General features: G+C 40.8%; 1 protein-coding gene across 2 annotated transcripts; it reads right to left on the reverse strand.

Annotated features, from left to right (window-relative positions):
• Window positions 1–491: 491 nt before the first annotated feature.
• LOC128691925 (carbonic anhydrase 2) lies at window positions 492–17,947 on the reverse strand. Of its 2 annotated transcripts, none has more exons than XM_053780909.2 (9): window positions 17,805–17,947; window positions 12,877–12,912; window positions 11,997–12,164; window positions 7,510–7,648; window positions 7,048–7,220; window positions 1,991–2,148; window positions 1,817–1,903; window positions 1,568–1,615; window positions 492–1,002 (listed from the first exon to the last, which is right to left on the reverse strand). In XM_053780909.2, exons 1-8 carry the CDS (start codon window positions 17,860–17,862, stop codon window positions 1,592–1,594), a joined length of 843 nt encoding a protein of 280 aa, XP_053636884.1. In that variant the 5' UTR covers window positions 17,863–17,947; the 3' UTR covers window positions 492–1,002; window positions 1,568–1,591. The 2 variants fall into 2 exon arrangements, with proteins under 2 accessions (XP_053636884.1, XP_053636885.1); XM_053780910.2 differs by having other exon boundaries at window positions 859–999.
• Between the last annotated feature and the right edge of the window lie 1,903 nt (window positions 17,948–19,850).

A 19,850-nucleotide genomic window follows, 5' to 3' on the forward strand; every position in this document is an offset into this window, starting at 1 on the left:
TATCCTAGTGTTTTAACCCCCCTACGGGCTTACCGCTCGCCCATCAACAAAAAAATTCGTTAGACATATTTTCTCGAATTTTAATTTGTTTCAAAAAGCACGTGAATGAAAGTCTGGCTCAGCCAGAGTGAAACAGCTGGTAACTGCCCGTCTTGTGGTGTAGTAGCTGTCTCTACATGACAATAAGATCGGAGTCACTACTATTGGAGATTGCATAAACCCCCTACAGGTTTAGTGCTTCCCGTGAAAAAACGGGAATGCTTATAAGTTGCCGTTTTAATCATGGGGAAACGCTAAACCTGTCGGGCATACTGGAGGTAACTGGGTTTGTTTCAAGGGAGAGGAGGGGGTGCTCAAATTCTCAGGATCAAGAGCCTCTCACCAACATAACAATTTAAATATAGAAAAACATTTGCATATGTGTCAGATAAAGTATATACAAGTTAATGAAAGTGTTAATAATAATGTATATTTTAGTATATACACACTGATTTAATTAATAATTTATTATGTGAACCAAATATTTAATATATACAATCCAGAGTTCACTGAAAATATACATAATACCCAGCGGTTATCTTAATGTATATTAAAGCATATCTTAAGCCATATTAAATCATACTAGGATATAATGTGATATTCCAAGACTTCTAATGACATCTTGTGGTTTCATGACATCTTGAGACATCTATATTATATTAGATCATAAACATCTTAAATCTTACAAGCATCTTAAACTTCTAAAATCTCACAAGCTTCATAAACATCTTAAATCATCTTACAGCATCTCGTCACACCTTTCAGCCTTTCAAAGAAGTATCGTAATTTTATTACATGTCAAGAGATGTGCAGGAAAGACGGGGATAGGCTGGTAAAGAAGGTCTTGTGATGTCTGTCTTCTTGTTTCTTTCATAAGAGTGGTCGTAAAGAAGGTCTTATCCCTCTCTATATCTTCTTGCTTCTACACTCACGACCAATCATTGTGCTCCTATCTACTTCCTGCTTTATCAGAGAAATAATAAAAATTAGTAGTAATAATTAGAAAAAATCAAGGGACATTACCCATACTTTGAGAATGGTATTACTAAAAACTAAGAATATAAGAAAGTAGGAACACTGGAATAGGCCTGTTGGCCCATACTAGTCAGGTCCTTCACAAATCCAACCCATTAACTTTATTATAATCATGGGGAGCGCTAAACCCGTAGGATTATACAGCGCAAGTGGAGGGAATGGGAGGCATTCAGGCTCAAATCAGAGAACTGGAGCACAGATCCAATTCCCTAGATCAAGAGCCCCTCACCAGCGTCAAGGAACCTCCCTTGAGAGGTAACCCACTAACAGAATAAACGCTGCCCAAGCAATAAGCTTCGACAATTCTATTCTCTCACGTGCAAATCCCACTCAAATCCAACCCCTCTCACTCGTGTATTTATCCAACCTAACACGACAACCACTATTGAGAACCGACAGTGTGTTTATACTTCTGTATATTCAATGTTCATTATCTCTTCATATCTTATTTGTCATTTTCTCTTCTCTCCTGCACAAAGTAATTATTACTTACTACTTTGAGAAGATTAATTTATAGTTAGTCCTGTACGCCTTTGAAGACCTGAATAAAAACAGAAAATGGGAAGCTGAATTACAAATAGAAAAATGAGAATTTTTTTTTAAATACAGCGTTAACTCAGTTTTACAGTCTAGGCTTGATTTGTTAGTCTAATTTGATGCAGTGTGGTGTTTTATTGTGAAGAAAAAGCAAAAAATACAGGACGAAGTGGGTGTTACAAGGCAGAGCAAATCTGTGTCTCACCTTACGATCATTCAGTGGCTGCAGTGGTCTGTAATTGTCCATCATTGGCGCTCCGTTTTCAAAATCTATACTCCTAAACGCATCCATCTGTGACGAAAAAAATAACATCTCATTATTGCCATTAACAACATTTCTATAACTACGTTAACATCAACTATTAGCTGGAGACGGTACCTGAACGCTGGAGACGGTGATTGGATTAGCGAAGACGGTCCAGGTAACGACTTCGTTACACCCCGGTGTGGTTAGCGAGCCCTGGTAGCGATAGAACTCTCTGGTCTCCCGGGGGATGATGTTTATTAGCGGGAAGCTGGTGATGGTGGCCGTACTGCCTGTAAAGTAGTGGTGATTTGAGTTAGAAGTGGTGGACTGTCCAGTGGCCTGGTAGGCAACGCTCTTGCTTTACAGTATCCGTGGCTAGATCTCCAGGAACGGTGGAAACATTGGGCGTGTTTCTTTACACCTGTTATCCCGTTCACCTAGCAAGCAAGTAGGTATTTGGGTGTTAGCCAGTTGGTGTGGGTCGCATCCTGGGGGCAGAGATTGAGGACCCCAATGGAAATAAGAGTCCCTCGATGATGCACCGTCTTTCTTGGGTTATCCTGGGTGGCTAACCCTCCAGAGCTGAAACTACGAGCAATATCTTATCTTAATAGTGGTGGTAGAGTTAGTATTGGTGGTAACTGCAGAGGCAGTGACAAGAGCTATAGTATCAGTATTAGCAACAGCAGTATTAGTGCTAGTAATAATAACAGTGGTGGTAATAGTAATTACAACTGTAGTAGTTTTAAGTTTAAATACACACACAACATATATATATATATATATATATATATATATATATATATATATATATATATATATATATATATATATATATACATAAATATATATAAACATATATATACATAAATATATATAAACATATATATATAAATATAAACATATATATACATAAATATATATTTTTTTTTTATTATCACACTGGCCGATTCCCACCAAGGCAGGGTGGCCCGAAAAAGAAAAACTTTCACCATCATTCACTCCATCACTGTCTTGCCAGAAGGGTGCTTTACACTACAGTTTTTAAACTGCAACATTAACACCCCTCCTTCAGAGTGCAGGCACTGTACTTCCCATCTCCAGGGCTCAAGTCCGGCCTGCCGGTTTCCCTGAATCCCTTCATAAATGTTACTTTGCTCACACTCCAACAGCACGTCAAGTATTAAAAACCATTTGTCTCCATTCACTCCTATCAAACACGCTCATGCATGCCTGCTGGAAGTCCAAGCCCCTCGCACACAAAACCTCCTTTACCCCCTCCCTCCAACCTTTCCTAGGCCGACCCCTACCCCGCCTTCCTTCCACTACAGACTGATACACTCTTGAAGTCATTCTGTTTCGCTCCATTCTCTCTACATGTCCGAACCACCTCAACAACCCTTCCTCAGCCCTCTGGACAACAGTTTTGGTAATCCCGCACCTCCTCCTAACTTCCAAACTACGAATTCTCTGCATTATATTCACACCACACATTGCCCTCAGACATGACATCTCCACTGCCTCCAGCCTTCTCCTCGCTGCAACATTCATCACCCACGCTTCACACCCATATAAGAGCGTTGGTAAAACTATACTCTCATACATTCCCCTCTTTGCCTCCAAGGACAAAGTTCTTTGTCTCCACAGACTCCTAAGTGCACCACTCACTCTTTTTCCCTCATCAATTCTATGATTCACCTCATCTTTCATAGACCCATCCGCTGACACGTCCACTCCCAAATATCTGAATACGTTCACCTCCTCCATACTCTCTCCCTCCAATCTGATATTCAATCTTTCATCACCTAATCTTTTTGTTATCCTCATAACCTTACTCTTTCCTGTATTCACCTTTAATTTTCTTCTTTTGCACACCCTACCAAATTCATCCACCAATCTCTGCAACTTCTCTTCAGAATCTCCCAAGAGCACAGTGTCATCAGCAAAGAGCAGCTGTGACAACTCCCACTTTGTGTGTGATTCTTTATCTTTTAACTCCACGCCTCTTGCCAAGACCCTCGCATTTACTTCTCTTACAACCCCATCTATAAACATATTAAACAACCACGGTGACATCACACATCCTTGTCTAAGGCCTACTTTTACTGGGAAAAAATTTCCCTCTTTCCTACATACTCTAACTTGAGCCTCACTATCCTCGTAAAAACTCTTCACTGCTTTCAGTAACCTACCTCCTACACCATACACTTGCAACATCTGCCACATTGCCCCCTATCCACCCTGTCATACGCCTTTTCCAAATCCATAAATGCCACAAAGACCTCTTTAGCCTTATCTAAATACTGTTCACTTATATGTTTCACTGTAAACACCTGGTCCACACACCCCCTACCTTTCCTAAAGCCTCCTTGTTCATCTGCTATCCTATTCTCCGTCTTACTCTTAATTCTTTCAATTATAACTCTACCATACACTTTACCAGGTACACTCAACAGACTTATCCCCCTATAATTTTTGCACTCTCTTTTATCCCCTTTGCCTTTATACAAAGGAACTATGCATGCTCTCTGCCAATCCCTAGGTACCTTACCCTCTTCCATACATTTATTAAATAATTGCACCAACCACTCCAAAACTATATCCCCACCTGCTTTTAACATTTCTGTCTTCATCCCATCAATCCCGGCTGCCTTACCCCCTTTCATTTTACCTACTGCCTCACGAACTTCCCCCACACTCACAACTGGCTCTTCCTCACTCCTACAAGATGTTATTCCTCCTTGCCCTATACACGAAATCACAGCTTCCCTATCTTCATCAACATTTAACAATTCCTCAAAATATTCCCTCCATCTTCCCAATACCTCTAACTCTCCATTTAATAACTCTCCTCTCCTATTTTTAACTGACAAATCCATTTGTTCTCTAGGCTTTCTTAACTTGATAATCTCACTCCAAAACTTTTTCTTATTTTCAACAAAATTTGTTGATAACATCTCACCCACTCTCTCATTTGCTCTCTTTTTACATTGCTTCACCACTCTCTTAACCTCTCTCTTTTTCTCCATATACTCTTCCCTCCTTGCATCACTTCTACTTTGTAAAAACTTCTCATATGCTAACTTTTTCTCCCTTACTACTCTCTTTACATCATCATTCCACCAATCGCTCCTCTTCCCTCCTGCACCCACTTTCCTGTAACCACAAACTTCTGCTGAACACTCTAACACTACATTTTTAATCCTACCCCATACCTCTTCGACCCCATTGCCTATGCTCTCATTAGCCCATCTATCCTCCAATAGCTGTTTATATCTTACCCTAACTGCCTCCTCTTTTAGTTTATAAACCTTCACCTCTCTCTTCCCTGATGCTTCTATTCTCCTTGTATCCCATCTACCTTTTACTCTCAGTGTAGCTACAACTAGAAAGTGATCTGATATATCTGTGGCCCCTCTATAAACATGTACATCCTGAAGTCTACTCAACAGTCTTTTATCTACCAATACATAATCCAACAAACTACTGTCATTTCGCCCTACATCATATCTTGTATACTTATTTATCCTCTTTTTCTTAAAATATGTATTACCTATTACTAAACCCCTTTCTATACAAAGTTCAATCAAAGGGCTCCCATTATCATTTACACCTGGCACCCCAAACTTACCTACCACACCCTCTCTAAAAGTTTCTCCTACTTTAGCATTCAGGTCCCCTACCACAATTACTCTCTCACTTGGTTCAAAGGCTCCTATACATTCACTTAACATCTCCCAAAATCTCTCTCTCTCCTCTGCATTCCTCTCTTCTCCAGGTGCATACACGCTTATTATGACCCACTTCTCGCATCCAACCTTTACTTTAATCCACATAATTCTTGAATTTACACATTCATATTCTCTTTTCTCCTTCCATAACTGATCATTTAACATTACTGCTACCCCTTCCTTTGCTCTAACTCTCTCAGATACTCCAGATTTAATCCCATTTATTTCCCCCCACTGAAACTCTCCTACCCCCTTCAGCTTTGTTTCGCTTAGAGCCAGGACATCCAACTTCTTTTCATTCATAACATCAGCAATCATCTGTTTCTTGTCATCCGCACTACATCCACGCACATTTAAGCATCCCAGTTTTATAAAGTTTTTCTTCTTCTCTTTTTTAGTAAATGTATACAGGAGAAGGGGTTACTAGCCCATTGCTCCCGGCATTTTAGTCGCCTTATACGACACGCATGGCTTACGGAGGAAAGATTCTTTTCCACTTCCCCATGGACAATAGAAGAAATAAAAAAGAACAAGAGCTATTTAGAAAAAGGAGAAAAACTTAGATGTATGTATATATATATATGCATGTGCGTGTCTGTGAAGTGTGACCAAAGTGTAAGTAGGAGTAGCAAGATATCCCTGTTATCTAGCGTGTTTATGAGACAGAAAAAGAAACCAGCAATCCTACCATCATGCAAAACAGTTACAGGTTTTTGTTTAACAGTCATCTGGCAGGACGGTAGTACTTCCCTGGGTGGTTGCTGTCTACCAACCTACTACCATTATTATATATGTACATAAATAATCTTAACCTTTCCTAATTACCAATATAACAGTTAAGATTATAAGGCTCACACACGTAAATCAAGACCATTGCCCACCTTCAAGTTCGTGTACGCACACTAATAAAGTCATAAAACAGTTTCAGAGAGATTATGGCAATGTTACTTTACTACACAAGTGAACACTGTATATACTGTAGATGTCTTTTATAAATGTTAAACATTCACATTAAAATGGCAAATGCTATCCTTCAAAACTATTGTGGTTAAACAGCTAAAATGATACTATAGTGCACTGTATATGCTTTTATGTTGATTATGAAACAATGATGTTCATATGATGGTTGACGATGGTGACCCTCAAGTATAAGATACAAGACCTATGTACAGTAAATACAAGAGAAAATTATACAAATATTAAATAAGATAATTTACAAATAAATCAATAATACTGCCAATCCACACTTCAGAATGATATGCTACCAACAGATATATTGGATTTGATGAATGACATTTAAAAACAATTTGCTATCATCCAGTGATCCAAGTATCTCTGGGTAAATATATATATACACACATTTTTATATGCATAAATTTTGGTATAAAATCTATTTAAATACATTAACATTTAAAAGCTATTATTTCTCTCTAACCTGATATTTTCTATCTCTCTCACCTGGTTCCTTGATGCTTGCCAACCCTTGCACAATGTTGTCCAGCAGGACATTGTCAGCGTCACTCAGCTGTAGCAAGACTCCCAACACTGCCACTCCGTCGGGATGGTTGAGAGCCTCGTCTATGCTCCCGTACTCACTCTTATAGTGGACCAAGTGAAGCTCATTGGCGTATCTGGCGGTGGTAGAGACTGGTGTTTAGTGTCGGGGTTATTGGTCTTTGAGTGGTAGTTGTGAATAGTGGTTGGATTTGTGATTGCTCTGGTAGTGGTCAGTGTTGATGTCATTATTAGTTGGTGGCGATGTAGCTGAAGGTGGCGTGTTGGTTATCGTTTGATAGGTGGCTGTTGTGGTAGCTGATTGTGGTGGAGAAGAGTCGAAATAGCTGTAGTTTTATTCCCACTTTTCTCAATCTATTTTACGCTTTGCTTCCACTGTGGTGCAGTTGAACAACTTTCACTCACCTCACAGAGTTTATGGTATGTTCTGATCCTCCCACAGCATCGTCGCTACCCCAGTGGAAGTGGAACTGCGAAAAGACGTATTCTCCACCTAAACTTCCTCCACTAATAGAAGCTGCTAATTCTGGAGAGGAAACCTGAGCTGTAGAAAGAGGAGAATGCAGTGATGAAGGGATTTTTTAGTTAATTCGATTGCTTTATTTTGCATCTTATACCCAATCTGTCAGCGGTAGTCCAAAATATCACTGTATAAACCACGGAACGGGTAGGGGTTGTACCCATGGCGAGCGAGTTAAAACTCCTGTCAGTGCAACTCACTAACCATGGGTACCAACTTCACTTGTCCGCTGGGTTGTCTACAATTATGTGATTACTATTTCGCGAGTATCAATGTGTACAACACTGTTAGGTTGATTTAGACATGCGCAAAACCTAGGTCTCTTCACTGACAAAATGCTTCGCCTACACAGAAGTCTTCGACAGTCGAAAACAAAGATGGCTGCAATACTAAAGACAGAAAGCAAAAAGGTTTCACCAAAAAAGATGCCAAGTGTTGCGGTGGTCGACAAACAACAGAGGGAAATAGTGGGACAGTGGGTCCAGGGGCTGGTCCTCACCATTTATGTTAGCTAAACATGGCACAGTAGCAATGAGCTAATTAGAAATTAATTGGCATAGAATCAATAGCAATAAATTGTGTTGGGAAAATTAATGAGGAAGGGAGTGGGAGGGAGAGGGGTTACTGGACAAAAAAATCAGTAAATAGGCACCACTACGTTAGCCGACTGTTTTAGTTCGTATTCCGTCTTTCGGTGGCTGCGCTTTCTGGGGTAGGTTAGGTTAGGCAATGTTTGTCAGGAAACATGACAAGTGTTTCCTGACACGGGTCTTATGTAATGACCCGCCGCTGGAGCTTTTGGTCATCTGACCGAGGCCTTCTTCTGGCTTTCCAGTCCGCCCCTTCAAAAATTATGGTCAATTATAATTATTTAGTTGATCTGTCTCACGTATCCAGTAACTACGTTTTCGTATCATTCCAAAATTCCGCAAACAAGGAAACACTTGTCCTTACTAAAATTGGTACTTAAATTAAATCTAGTTCTAACCTCTCATTAAGATACAAACGTTTTTGGAGTTTTAAAAACTGATCAGAAACTCTAAGCTTAAACTATCACACCGAAACTAGTTTCACAATTATGCAGTAACACTGGCAAATTTGCACTACACAGTCAGAAATTAACCTGAACCTTCCTACGTGTTAGATGTCTCACCGTTTTAAGTTTAAATCAATTCAGATATCGTATATATAAAATACGCCTAATTGGGAAATTTATTTCTTCACGGTCCAATAATATGAACGTTCCTTGCCGTAGGACACGCTGTTCAAAGTCTGAAACCGATCAGAAGAGGCATTATCCAGGCATCGCACAGTAACTTATATTCAAGTTTATTCAATGGAATTTGAAAATTGTTACTTACTCAGGAAAATAATCTGATTCCCTTCAAGAAACCCCATTGATGACACTGATCTAAGTTCGAAACTGATCAGAAGGGTCATTCTCAAGATGTCACATGAAAAAAATCCGGCAGTCACTATAGGTATCCGCTTCTGGGAAGACCTAATGTATACCCTTTTGAGGGAAACCTGATATATCCCCTTTGTGAGAGATGCAATATATCCTCCTGGGCAGGGCCGGATTACCGCATAGGCAAACTAGGCATTTGCCTAGGGCCCCGCGCATTTGGGGGCCCCACGGTCCAAGGGGTTCAGGGGCTCATCCAAGACTGCGCACATGATGCAAGTCCAAAGGGGTCCCTACCTAAAAAGTTCAAGTGTTTGGAGAGTAAAATTGATTTTTAAAAATTAATCAAAACAAAAATAAATAATGAAATAAAATAAAATAAAAATAAATAAACCTAACCATAGATGGCAACACTCAACACGCCTTTGTTTACATCAGAACAGCTGTGTTTTCCCGCTAATGGGTGAGTATGGGAGATTCCTCTCCAATTTTCTGTATTAATTACACGTTATCTAGACTTGTACTGTGACAAATTAGCTGAAGTGTTGTTGATAGACATTGATGTGTATGGATAAATATTTGTTTTCGCCTCTAAATGTTAAGGGAGGTACCTGATAGGGTCACTTGACCAGTAAAGACGCATGGACCAGTAAAGACGCATTTTTGGTAAAAATACAATAAAGAAAAACCTAAAAACGCAAACTGACTTCCGTTTGTAGGTTTTAAAAGCACTTTGTCCTGTCTTTAAGTCTTTATCATTTCAATAACAGATCTCAATTGATATTTCACATACAGATCAATTGACATTCATTGTTCGCTTTGTCGACTCCAGTGGTAAGCCTGTAGAGCGCTTTATAAAATTCATTCCTCTTTCAGGCCATGATGGAGAAACAATGATGAATGTAGTACTGGATACTCTGCTTGAACATGATCTCTCTGTTATGGATTGCCGTGGCCAGAGCTACGACAATGCAAGTAACATGTCGGGTAAATATAATGGATTGCAAGCCCGTATCAAGCAAATCAACCCACTTGCTGAATATGTGCCCTGCTCAGCACATTCTCTTAATTTTGTTGGGTCATGTGCTGCGGAGTGTTGTGTCGCTGGAGTTTCATTTTTTTGGACTTTTACAAGCACTCTTTAATTTTTTCTCTGCTTCAACGCATTGGTAGAGTATACTCAAGTCAACCATTCATGGAGATGTCATCAAATCATTATCAACAACCAGGTGGTCAGCGCAGCATGATGCAACACATGCTTTGAAAGACAGCTCTGCTGAAATACGTTCTGCTTTGATCCAAATAGCAGAGGATGAAGACCAGACAGCAACTACAAGAAGCGAAGCAGCCAGCTTAGCATCAAAATTGGAAGATTTTGAATTGGCCTTACTCTGTGTGCTTTGGGACTGTATACTGGAACGGTTAAATGCCACGAACAAGACACTTCAGAAAATTGAAATTGAAATGGCTACTTGTGCTAACCTCTATGCAGGCTTAGTGGAATTTGTAAGCTCACTTCGCAATGATGAAGCTTTTGAAATGTTTGAAGAGAAAGCTAAACTGCTGGTGAAAGACTACAGTTACCGGGCTGATCATCAGCGGTCAAGGAAGAGGAAACGCAATTTTGAAGAGCCAGACAATGAAATTGTGTTGCTACCAAGGCAGAAATGTAAGACAGCTACATACTTCGTCATTCTGGATTCACTGATTACAGAATTGGTGAAAAGAAAAGAAATCTACCAGAATCTCAATGACAAGTTTGGATTTCTGTTCAAAATTACTACTATGCCAGATGCAGAATTGAGAGAAGCTGCATTAAAGTTGCAACAACACCTTTCAGCAGATGTTCAGGACACATTTGTTGAAGAAATAGTTCATTTTTCTGGGTATATGAATCAGATTAAAGCTGCACCTGAAAAATGTGCGCCCTCAGCTGCTTTGAAACATTTAAGAAATGCAGGTATCTCAGAAACCTTCCCTAATGTTGACATAGTGTATCGCCTTTACCTAACACTTCCAGCTACTAACTGTGAAGGAGAACGTTCATTTTCTGTTTTGAAAAGAGAGAAAAACCAGCTCCGTTCAACAATGAGCCAAGACAAATTGTGTAACCTAGCCTTGTTGACCATTGAGTCTGATCTAGCAAGAAATATTGATTTTCAGAATATAATTGATGATTTTGCCAATATGAAATCCAGAAAAAATTTTATTTAAGAAGTGCCTGTGAATATAAACAATTCTTTACTTTCTTGAGTTTATATGATTTGATAGTCTTATGCATGATGCAATGATAACAATAATGGTCAGTGATTTATAAAGGGAATAATAGTGCTGTAGTGGTTATGCTGAATATAATAGGTACATGATGTCACTACTTTAATAGCCTAATCTAGTAATACTATGCTGTCTTGAGTTTATTCTCTTTAAAATGCATGATTTAACAAGATAGTTATAATGGCTGTTGGTAAATGGTTTTGGTTGTCTTGATGTACTTTCCCTTAAACAGGCTCACACCAACCCCCCCACCCCCAAGCTGGAAGGGGTCGCTTCGCTTACCCGTAACTCAAAGGGGCCCCGCCAATCTGAATAGCCTAGGGCCCGGAGACTTCTTAATCTGGCCCTGCTTCTGGGGGAGACATGGTAAACTACACTTCTTGACTTTCTTGGATTATCCAAAAAATATCTTTTTCAAATTTAATTAGAAGTGATGCTGCAAGAGAAAAGACAGGGAAACTGTCCAGGCAGCCAGAATTAATGACTGATAATATAAGATTAGACAAGCGAATGGCAGACTTTTAGAAGACATACTTAGATAACTTAATGTTACCAATAAGTCCATCACGTTTGATGTAGAATGTCATTATGCCTAAAGAACTAACTATATTTTAGTACTATAATATTTAAGTGATCCACATATCCTAAATACCTTCATCCCAAGGTGCACAGTTATACCTAGCGGCAGGATACCTGAGTGACCGTTGTTGGTGATGGTCATGGTGAGTGGAATGGAGTCGTAGTTATGGAATTGAATTCGGGGCCATGGTTCGTCCCCCACGGCGAGCCAGGTGAAAATATTGATGGGCGATTGACTGCTGCCTCCACACTCTGGATAGTGGTCAGCCCAGTGCTCGGGACCTGTGAGCACAAATGCATCCAGCTGTGGTAATACAATGGTAGAATACATCGGACATGTAAATAACGCAGAATATGCGGTTCATGGTATTTTATTTATGAAGTTCCATCAGCCAGAAGAACTGATAAAGGCCCTCTCCCCCATGTTGGGCGAAACGTCTTCATAAAATGAAATGTTATAACCTACATACTGTGTCTTACACCCTCTGTACAAGACCAAACAATCTCTACAAACCACCTTCCGCTCATGGATCATACCTTTGATACCACTGCACCTTCTTCTAAAATCTTCACCCCTTTATCAACTGATCTCTGACAAATTTTTCACTCATTCCAGACTCCTCCTTGATGAAACATTAAAAAAAAAAATTTCATACCCAAACATAAGCATGTACACCGATACTTTTGAAGATACGTGGGCACATCTTACCTACCGTCACCTGCTCGTGGGCGCTCTACACATACTCCAGAGACTCGTCGTATATCACTGTCACACATTAGTGGATGCTGATAGATTTTAGAGTATAAATATATTGCATAGTATGTTATATAGTATGCTTTTCCCATGAGCTCAACTTGCTTTTAATTCACCACCGGAGAGAGGAAAAAAAAGTCACAATATAACCCCGATCCTTCCCTCCCACTTACCCTTACATCTCAACACACTCATTCCCTTCCGACGACCCTCCATCGAAGGAACAGGAAAAGCACTCACCATTGGCTCCATCTTCGTAGCTCCAGTCTTCGGAACCTGTGGGCCAGAAACACCAAAGTTAATGAGGGTAAACTATGGCAATACAATAATAAATCTCCATTGTTTATTATTGCGATAATTAGATAACTAATTAAACGAAGCTTTTTTTTGAGGATTTAGCTGCACCATGCATATAAATATAAGAATTAATGTTGTATTCTAAACACAAATTATCATAATTTTGAATCAAACTTTCCCTAAACTGCAATTTAGTGAAAAAAATGATCTAATTCTTATTCATAACTTTTTTAATTTATAAAAATTATGAAAAATATTTCAATGACCCACAGCCTCGGAGAAGTGTAAATAACGGGGATCCACAGCCTCGGAGAAGTGTAAATAACGGGGATCCACAGCCTCGGAGAAGTGTAAATAACGGGGATCCACAGCCTCGGAGAAGTGTAAATAACGGGGATCCACAGCCTCGGAGAAGTGTAAATAACGGGGATCCACAGCCTCGGAGAAGTGTAAATAACGGGGATCCACAGCCTCGGAGAAGTGTAAATAACGGGGATCCACAGAATCGGAGAAGTGTAAATAACTGGGATAATATATGGATTTCTCCCTGAAATTTTGGTGGAAATGAGAAGTTTTTCTTATTTTTGAAGGGCATTGTCTTATTATATTCATGGGGAAATACTAAACCCGTAAGGGGTTCATACAGAGCCTGAGGAAGTGGGAGGTAAGATAGCTTGCTCCATGTTAAATTACTGTAGTTTACGAGAGAGGTCAGGTCACTTGGTAATCACTTAATGTTTGCGTAACAACTGTCTTCAACACATCGAAACAGGACGACTACTCGAAGTATGGAAGACAGCAAATGTAGTCCCAATTTTTAAAAAAAGGAGACAGACACGAAGCATTGAACTACAGACCAGTGTCACTGACATGTATAGTATGCAAGGTCATGGAGAAAATTATCAGAAGTGTGGTGGAGCACCTAGAAAGGGAGCTTATCAACGACAGCCAGCACGGTTTCAGGGACGGGAAATCCTGCGTCATAAACCTACTAGAGTTCTATGACAGGATGACGGCAGTAAGACTTGAGAGAGAGGGGTGGGTAGATTGCATTTTCTTGGACTGTAAGGCGTTTGACACAGTTCCATACAAGAGATTATTGCGGAAGCTGGAGGACCAAGCAGGGATAACAGGGTAGACACTACAGTGGATCAGGGAATACCTGTCAGGAATACAGCGAGTCATGGTACCTGGCGAGGTGTCAGAGTGGGCGCCGGTAACGAGCGGGGTGCCACAGGGATCAGTCCTAGGACCGGTGCTGTTTCTGGTATTTGTGAACGACGTGACGGAAGGAATAGACTCCGAAGTGTCCCTGTTTGCAGATGATGTGAAGTTGATGAGAAGAATTCAATCGGACGAAGACCAGGCAGAACTACAGAGGGATATGGACAGACCGCAGGCCTGGTCTAGAAACTGGCTCCTGGAGTTCAACCCCACCGAGTGCAAAGTCATAAAGATTGGGGAAGGGCAAAGAAGACCACAGACGGAATACAGTCTAGGGGGGTCAGAACCTACAAACCTCACTCAAGGAAGAGGATCTTGGTGTGAGTATAACACCGGGAACATCTCCTGAGGCAGACATCAATCAAATAACTGCTGCAGCATATGGGCCCCTAGCAAACCTAATAACAGCATTCCGACATCTAAATAAGGAGTAATTCAGGATCCTGTACACTGTGTACGTTAGGGACCCACATCTAGCCAAGCACGTGAGGAAACTAGAGAAAGTGCAAAAGGTTTGCAAAAAGACTAGTCCCGGAGCTAACGGGTATGTCATACGAGGAGAGGTTAAGGGAAATCGACCTGACGACACTGGAAGACAGGAGAGTTAGGGGGATTATGATAGCGACATATACAATACTGAAAGGTATAGACAAGGTGGACAGAGACAGGATGTTCCAGAGATGGGACACAGCAACAAGGGGTCACAGTTAAAAGTTGAAGAATCAGATGAACCACAGGGATGTTTGGAAGTATTTCTTCAGTCACAGAGTTGTCAGGAAGTGGAATGTTCAGCCTGGGTAGTGATGTAATGGAGGCAGGATCCATACATAGTTTTAAGAAGAGGTACGATAAAGCTCACGGAGCGGGAAGAGTGACCGGGTAGCGTCCAGGTGAAGAGGCGGGGCCAGGAGCTGTGAATCAATCCCCGCAACCACAACTAGGTGAGTACAACTAGGTGAGTACAACTATATACTTGCTAAATTTGTAACGTCCTCCTCATACACCATGTATAAATGTAAGTAACCATTCTTACAGGATTCATTACCTTTGTAACTTGTGAGTTCATTACCTTTGTACCTAGTTCAGCTATCAAAACTTTGGTGGCCCAGTCCCTGGACCCATTACGTACCTCTGTAATCTGTAAATACCTTTGTAACTTGTCATGATTGTGACCAGACCTACCTGGAGTTCATTACCTATGTAAATTGTGACTTCATTACCTTTGTAAATTGTGAGTTCATTACCTTTGTAACTTGCTCAGCTATCAAAACTTTGAGGCCCAGTCTCTGGACCCATTATGTACCTCTGTAATCTTTTGACTACCGCCCACAGGATGGGTATGGGTGCATAATATATTAAACTTAAAACTCCTCATACATCTGCAGCGGTCGCTGGGCTACTAAACTAATCCTAGAGTGAATAATTAAGATGTCCTGAAGCACACTAGGTTCTTGTGGATGCACCGCTTAGTTTTCCTCGTAATGTGGGAAGATATCCCGTCAGATGAGACCATATGTTCTGAGCAGTTACATTTTTAATGTCGCTGATTTTCTATTCTGTGACTTTTAAGACCAGATTTTAGTCAGATTACCCTTCCTGGTCGCAATCTAGTTACTCAGTTTGATGCTGTTAGTCTGTATACACTCGTCACCTACCTTACTGCAGTGTGCTTTGTAATCTAAACTATCAGTCAGCATGGTGCTCCCTGGGTAGCAAGGTATCTACACTAGGCAGTAGCTTGTTCCACTGTTGTCTTTGTCTTCTTGATGACAGGCATATGTGGGTAGTAAGAGTGTGCGTCATTTAACAGAAATGTTAGTCATGTTTCCTTTCGGTCAATTACCGTGTATAGGCTATGAGCTGGTGTGTTGACAACTCATGTTTCAGGCATGAAACAAAGCATCCATGAGGTGTGCTAGTGACCCTCTGTCTTCATTATCTTGGAAAAAAAAAGGATGTAAAACTCCTGTTCGTTAATTAATACCGTATATTTTACGCATAAATTTTCATCACAGACTAAACTATTGCACCAACTTTGAGGTTTTCTTCACGCTTGCACACAGCGCTGTATAACCCTTCTCAGTTTAGCGCTTTCTTTGATTATAATAATTTACTCTTGCACTCTCCCCTACCTACAGTAACCTCAACCCTCGTACACCCATCTCTTACGCACTCTTATCACTGGCACATTCCTAATTTACCACATCCCTCCCTGCACAGCTGAGAGAGATGTGGCAAGATATAGCAATAAAATAGGAAGCTTCAATTTTTTTTCCTTTTGTTTCTAGCGTACAATGGACCATTGGATTATATAATTAGTTTAAGCACAGCGTGCAAGTTTAGTGTGCTGCATGGTAACCATGAGATCCAATTATGTACAAGTCTTGTTTATTTAACGCTGGTGGCAATCTTAAAGTGTTGAGGAGTTTGTTTACGGCGCGCGTTACTTGTAGTGCCTATTCCTACTAAAATATTTTTTTTCCCCGCAGCTGTATGGCCTTTAAGGGTTTAGCGCTTAAGTTGATTATTTCAATGACATATTTTTTGTAAAGGTTTACTTGGAGATTACCTGGAGAGGGTTTCGGGGGTCAACTCCCCTGCTGCTCTGAGATTAGGTGAGTAAATTTATGTAAACATCTGGACATGAGACCACATTCAGTGCTTCTAGTTGTGAAGGCGTCGAATGTTGGAAAAGATGTAGATATTATCAGCATTACGAACGACTCGCAGCAAGTCTTACAGAAGACTAACTGAATTAGTGAGGCTGTGTGTCCAGTGCAACGTACTAGTTGACACCGAAGCTGTTTTGTTTACACAGACATCCCTGGATTAAGGTTAGTCTCCCTTCGACACAGAAGTTGGAAAATAAAGTGTAGGGGTAAAGGCAGTAGATGTGGTAGAATAGTCTGAGGCCCTTCAAATCGTGAGGCTCAATTATAAGTAAGTTTGAGTAGTCGAAATAGGAGAGGAGAGGGTTGATTACTGACCGCTAATAGGCTCTTAACAACCAAGTGGGTTTTTCTAAGAAATAAATCTCATTTTTCCCATCTGAGTACATGGTTGCATTTTTGGCACGAGGGTCTTCAAGGCCGAGGTCCACCAAGTCTAACATGAGGAGATTCGGCCTCTAAAACAGAGAAGACAGAAAATTGTACCTACGATAACGCACACGTTCCCACACACTAATGAACCTCGAAGCTGGACTAGTGAAGATCTGTAGTGATGGATGTCAGCGTGCGCTCCTAAGGTACAGAGAGGTCATCGAGATTCACAGTAGTTCAACCTCCTGATACTTCCACAGGACCTAAACTCGTAGGGTCCAGGTTTAAGAAAAGACTGAGGTTGGCCCCAATTCCCTGAATCATCAGCCGTTCGGAATTAAAGCACCAGTTTTGAAGAGATCTCTCTAGCTCCTGATCCCTCAAGGGAGCTGTACCTGTTCTTCCCTTGGATCGAACCCGATTGAATTCCATTTCCTGGGTGCTTCATGAACCCTCATTCCCTTCTGCTCCAAAGGGTTTAATACTCCACGATTATAATCCAGCTCCTGGGCCCCGTTTCTTACCTACTAACCAGCCGGCGTGTGCCTGGTGCTGTGTTGTGTGAGGTAACCAATACAGTGTTGTTCAAAAGTATTGAGAACTCACCAGTAACAGCGACCGCCAGGACAAGGACCAGGAGAGAGCAATGATGGTAGCTGGACATGGTGGTGGTGGTGTGGGTGAACAATACAATGATACTTGCTGACGACTTTCCTTAATATATTGGTTTTTCCCAGTCCTTCTCACCCCTCCCCCGCTCTTCCGTCGGTGGGTCATCTTATCTACAGGTGGTGGGAAATTAATGCAAATGCTTACTTAGAACATCCTTTTTTTTTTAAAGTGTCCGTCCAGAAGACCTGGATCACTTAATGTTTGCGTAAGTGTAGGGAAAATCAGAAAGGGGGACCTGGGAAGTGGTGTGCCACAGGAGTCAATATCGGGATCCTTCACAATCTGCCTAAGACACGCGTATACGAGAAAATAATTAAGTACATAAGCAAGTTTGCCGACATTAAAATAGGCTGTCAAATTATTGGAGGACACCAACAAGCTACAGGATAATCTAGACAAACTGATGTGATCAGAGAAGTGGCCGATGCAGCACAGTGCGAACAGATGTAAGATTCCAATCACAGAAAGCTTCAAGGTGCCATGATACTACTCAAGGGCTCTTGATCCAAGGAACTGAACCTATTCTTCCTTTGGATGGGAAATGGTTGCCTCCCATTCCCTCACGTGCTGCTTGACCCGTACGGGAGTAAAGTTTCCCCTTAAATATAATAATCATAAAGTTTCCCCTTAAATATAATAATCATAAAGTTTCCCCTTAAATATAATAATCATAAAGTTTCAACTTAAATATAATAATCATAAAGTTTCATCTAACAAAAGTCTTAAGGTTATTAAACCTTACGTATCTCTGGTAAGATAAGATAAGATAAGATAAGATTTCGTTCGGATTTTTAACCCCGGAGGGTTAGCCACCCAGGATAACCCAAGAAAGTCAGTGCGTCATCGAGGACTGTCTAACTTATTTCCATTGTGGTCCTTAATCTTGTCCCCCAGGATGCGACCCACACCAGTCGACTAACACCCAGGTACCTATTTGCTGCTAGGTGAAGAGGACAACAGGTGTAAGGAAACGTGTCGGAATGTTTCCACCCGCCGGGAATCGAACCCGGGCCCTCCGTGTGTGAAGCGGGAGCTTTAGCTGCTCAGATCTGGTCTTTATATTCAAGAATTTACATAAACTTGCTGGGAAGTATACTGATAAAGACGAAATTTATTCCATGTATTAGAAACCTTTCCTACGAAGACCGGAAAAAAGAGCTGAATCTGGAAAGGCTTAAACAAGGGCGGAATATGACTGAAGAGAACAAATAAAAAATAGGAAGAGGATACAAATAATGTGCTGAAAATATCTAAGCAAAACAGTACTCGCAGTAATGGATTAAATTTGTATGTACAAATGTCGCTAAATGTTCCTTACGGATTTAGAGCTACCCTTGTGAGGATCAGGATGTACGAATGGTATAGGGAAGTGTTGGTTGGGCAATAAACAAAGATGCACAAATTTGTGTATATATGCTAGCATACAGTGTGAGTACAACACTTGTACACACTCTGTGTAGCATAGCTACACACTAACACTGTCTGTCTGTCTGCCTCTCTCTCTCTCTCTCTCTCTCTCTCTCTCTCTCTCTCTCTCTCTCTCTCTCTCTCTCTCTCTCTCTCTCTCTCTCTCTCTCTCTCTCTCTCTCTCTCTCTCTCTCTCTCTCTCTCTCTCTCTCTCTCTCCCTCTCTACATATATACATAATAATAATAATAATAATAATCATCTTTATTTCTACAAGTACATGTACAAGGTACACAGACCATAACTGACATCAATGACAAACTACTATATAGAAAGCAGCTTGTTATGCAGAGCATTTCGGGCAAATTAGGTCAATGTGTCCCAGGATGCGACCCACACCAGCCGACTAACACTCAGGTACCCATTTTATTGACAGATGAACAGGGACGGCAGGTGTATTAAGGAAACACGTCCTAATATTTCCAACCATACTAGGGAATGATCGCGTGTGAGCCGAGTACTCTGTGTACTCTCCTAATTGTGGTTGCAGGGATCGATTCATAGCTCCTGGCCC

This window comes from Cherax quadricarinatus, chromosome 4 (assembly GCF_038502225.1).
Source record: "Cherax quadricarinatus isolate ZL_2023a chromosome 4, ASM3850222v1, whole genome shotgun sequence".
Classification (NCBI taxonomy): Eukaryota; Metazoa; Arthropoda; class Malacostraca; order Decapoda; family Parastacidae; genus Cherax; species Cherax quadricarinatus.

Coding starts and splice junctions, on each gene's coding strand:
- LOC128691925 (XM_053780909.2), bottom strand. CDS start 17,862: ATGTCCAGCTACCATCATTGCTCTCTCCTGGTCCTTGTCCTGGCGGTC. Junction 12,913..17,804: donor CCTGGCGGTCGCTGTTACTG/GTGAGTTCTCAA, acceptor TCTGGCCCACAG/GTTCCGAAGACTGGAGCTAC. Junction 1,904..1,990: donor TCACCGTCTCCAGCGTTCAG/GTACCGTCTCCA, acceptor TTTTCGTCACAG/ATGGATGCGTTTAGGAGTAT.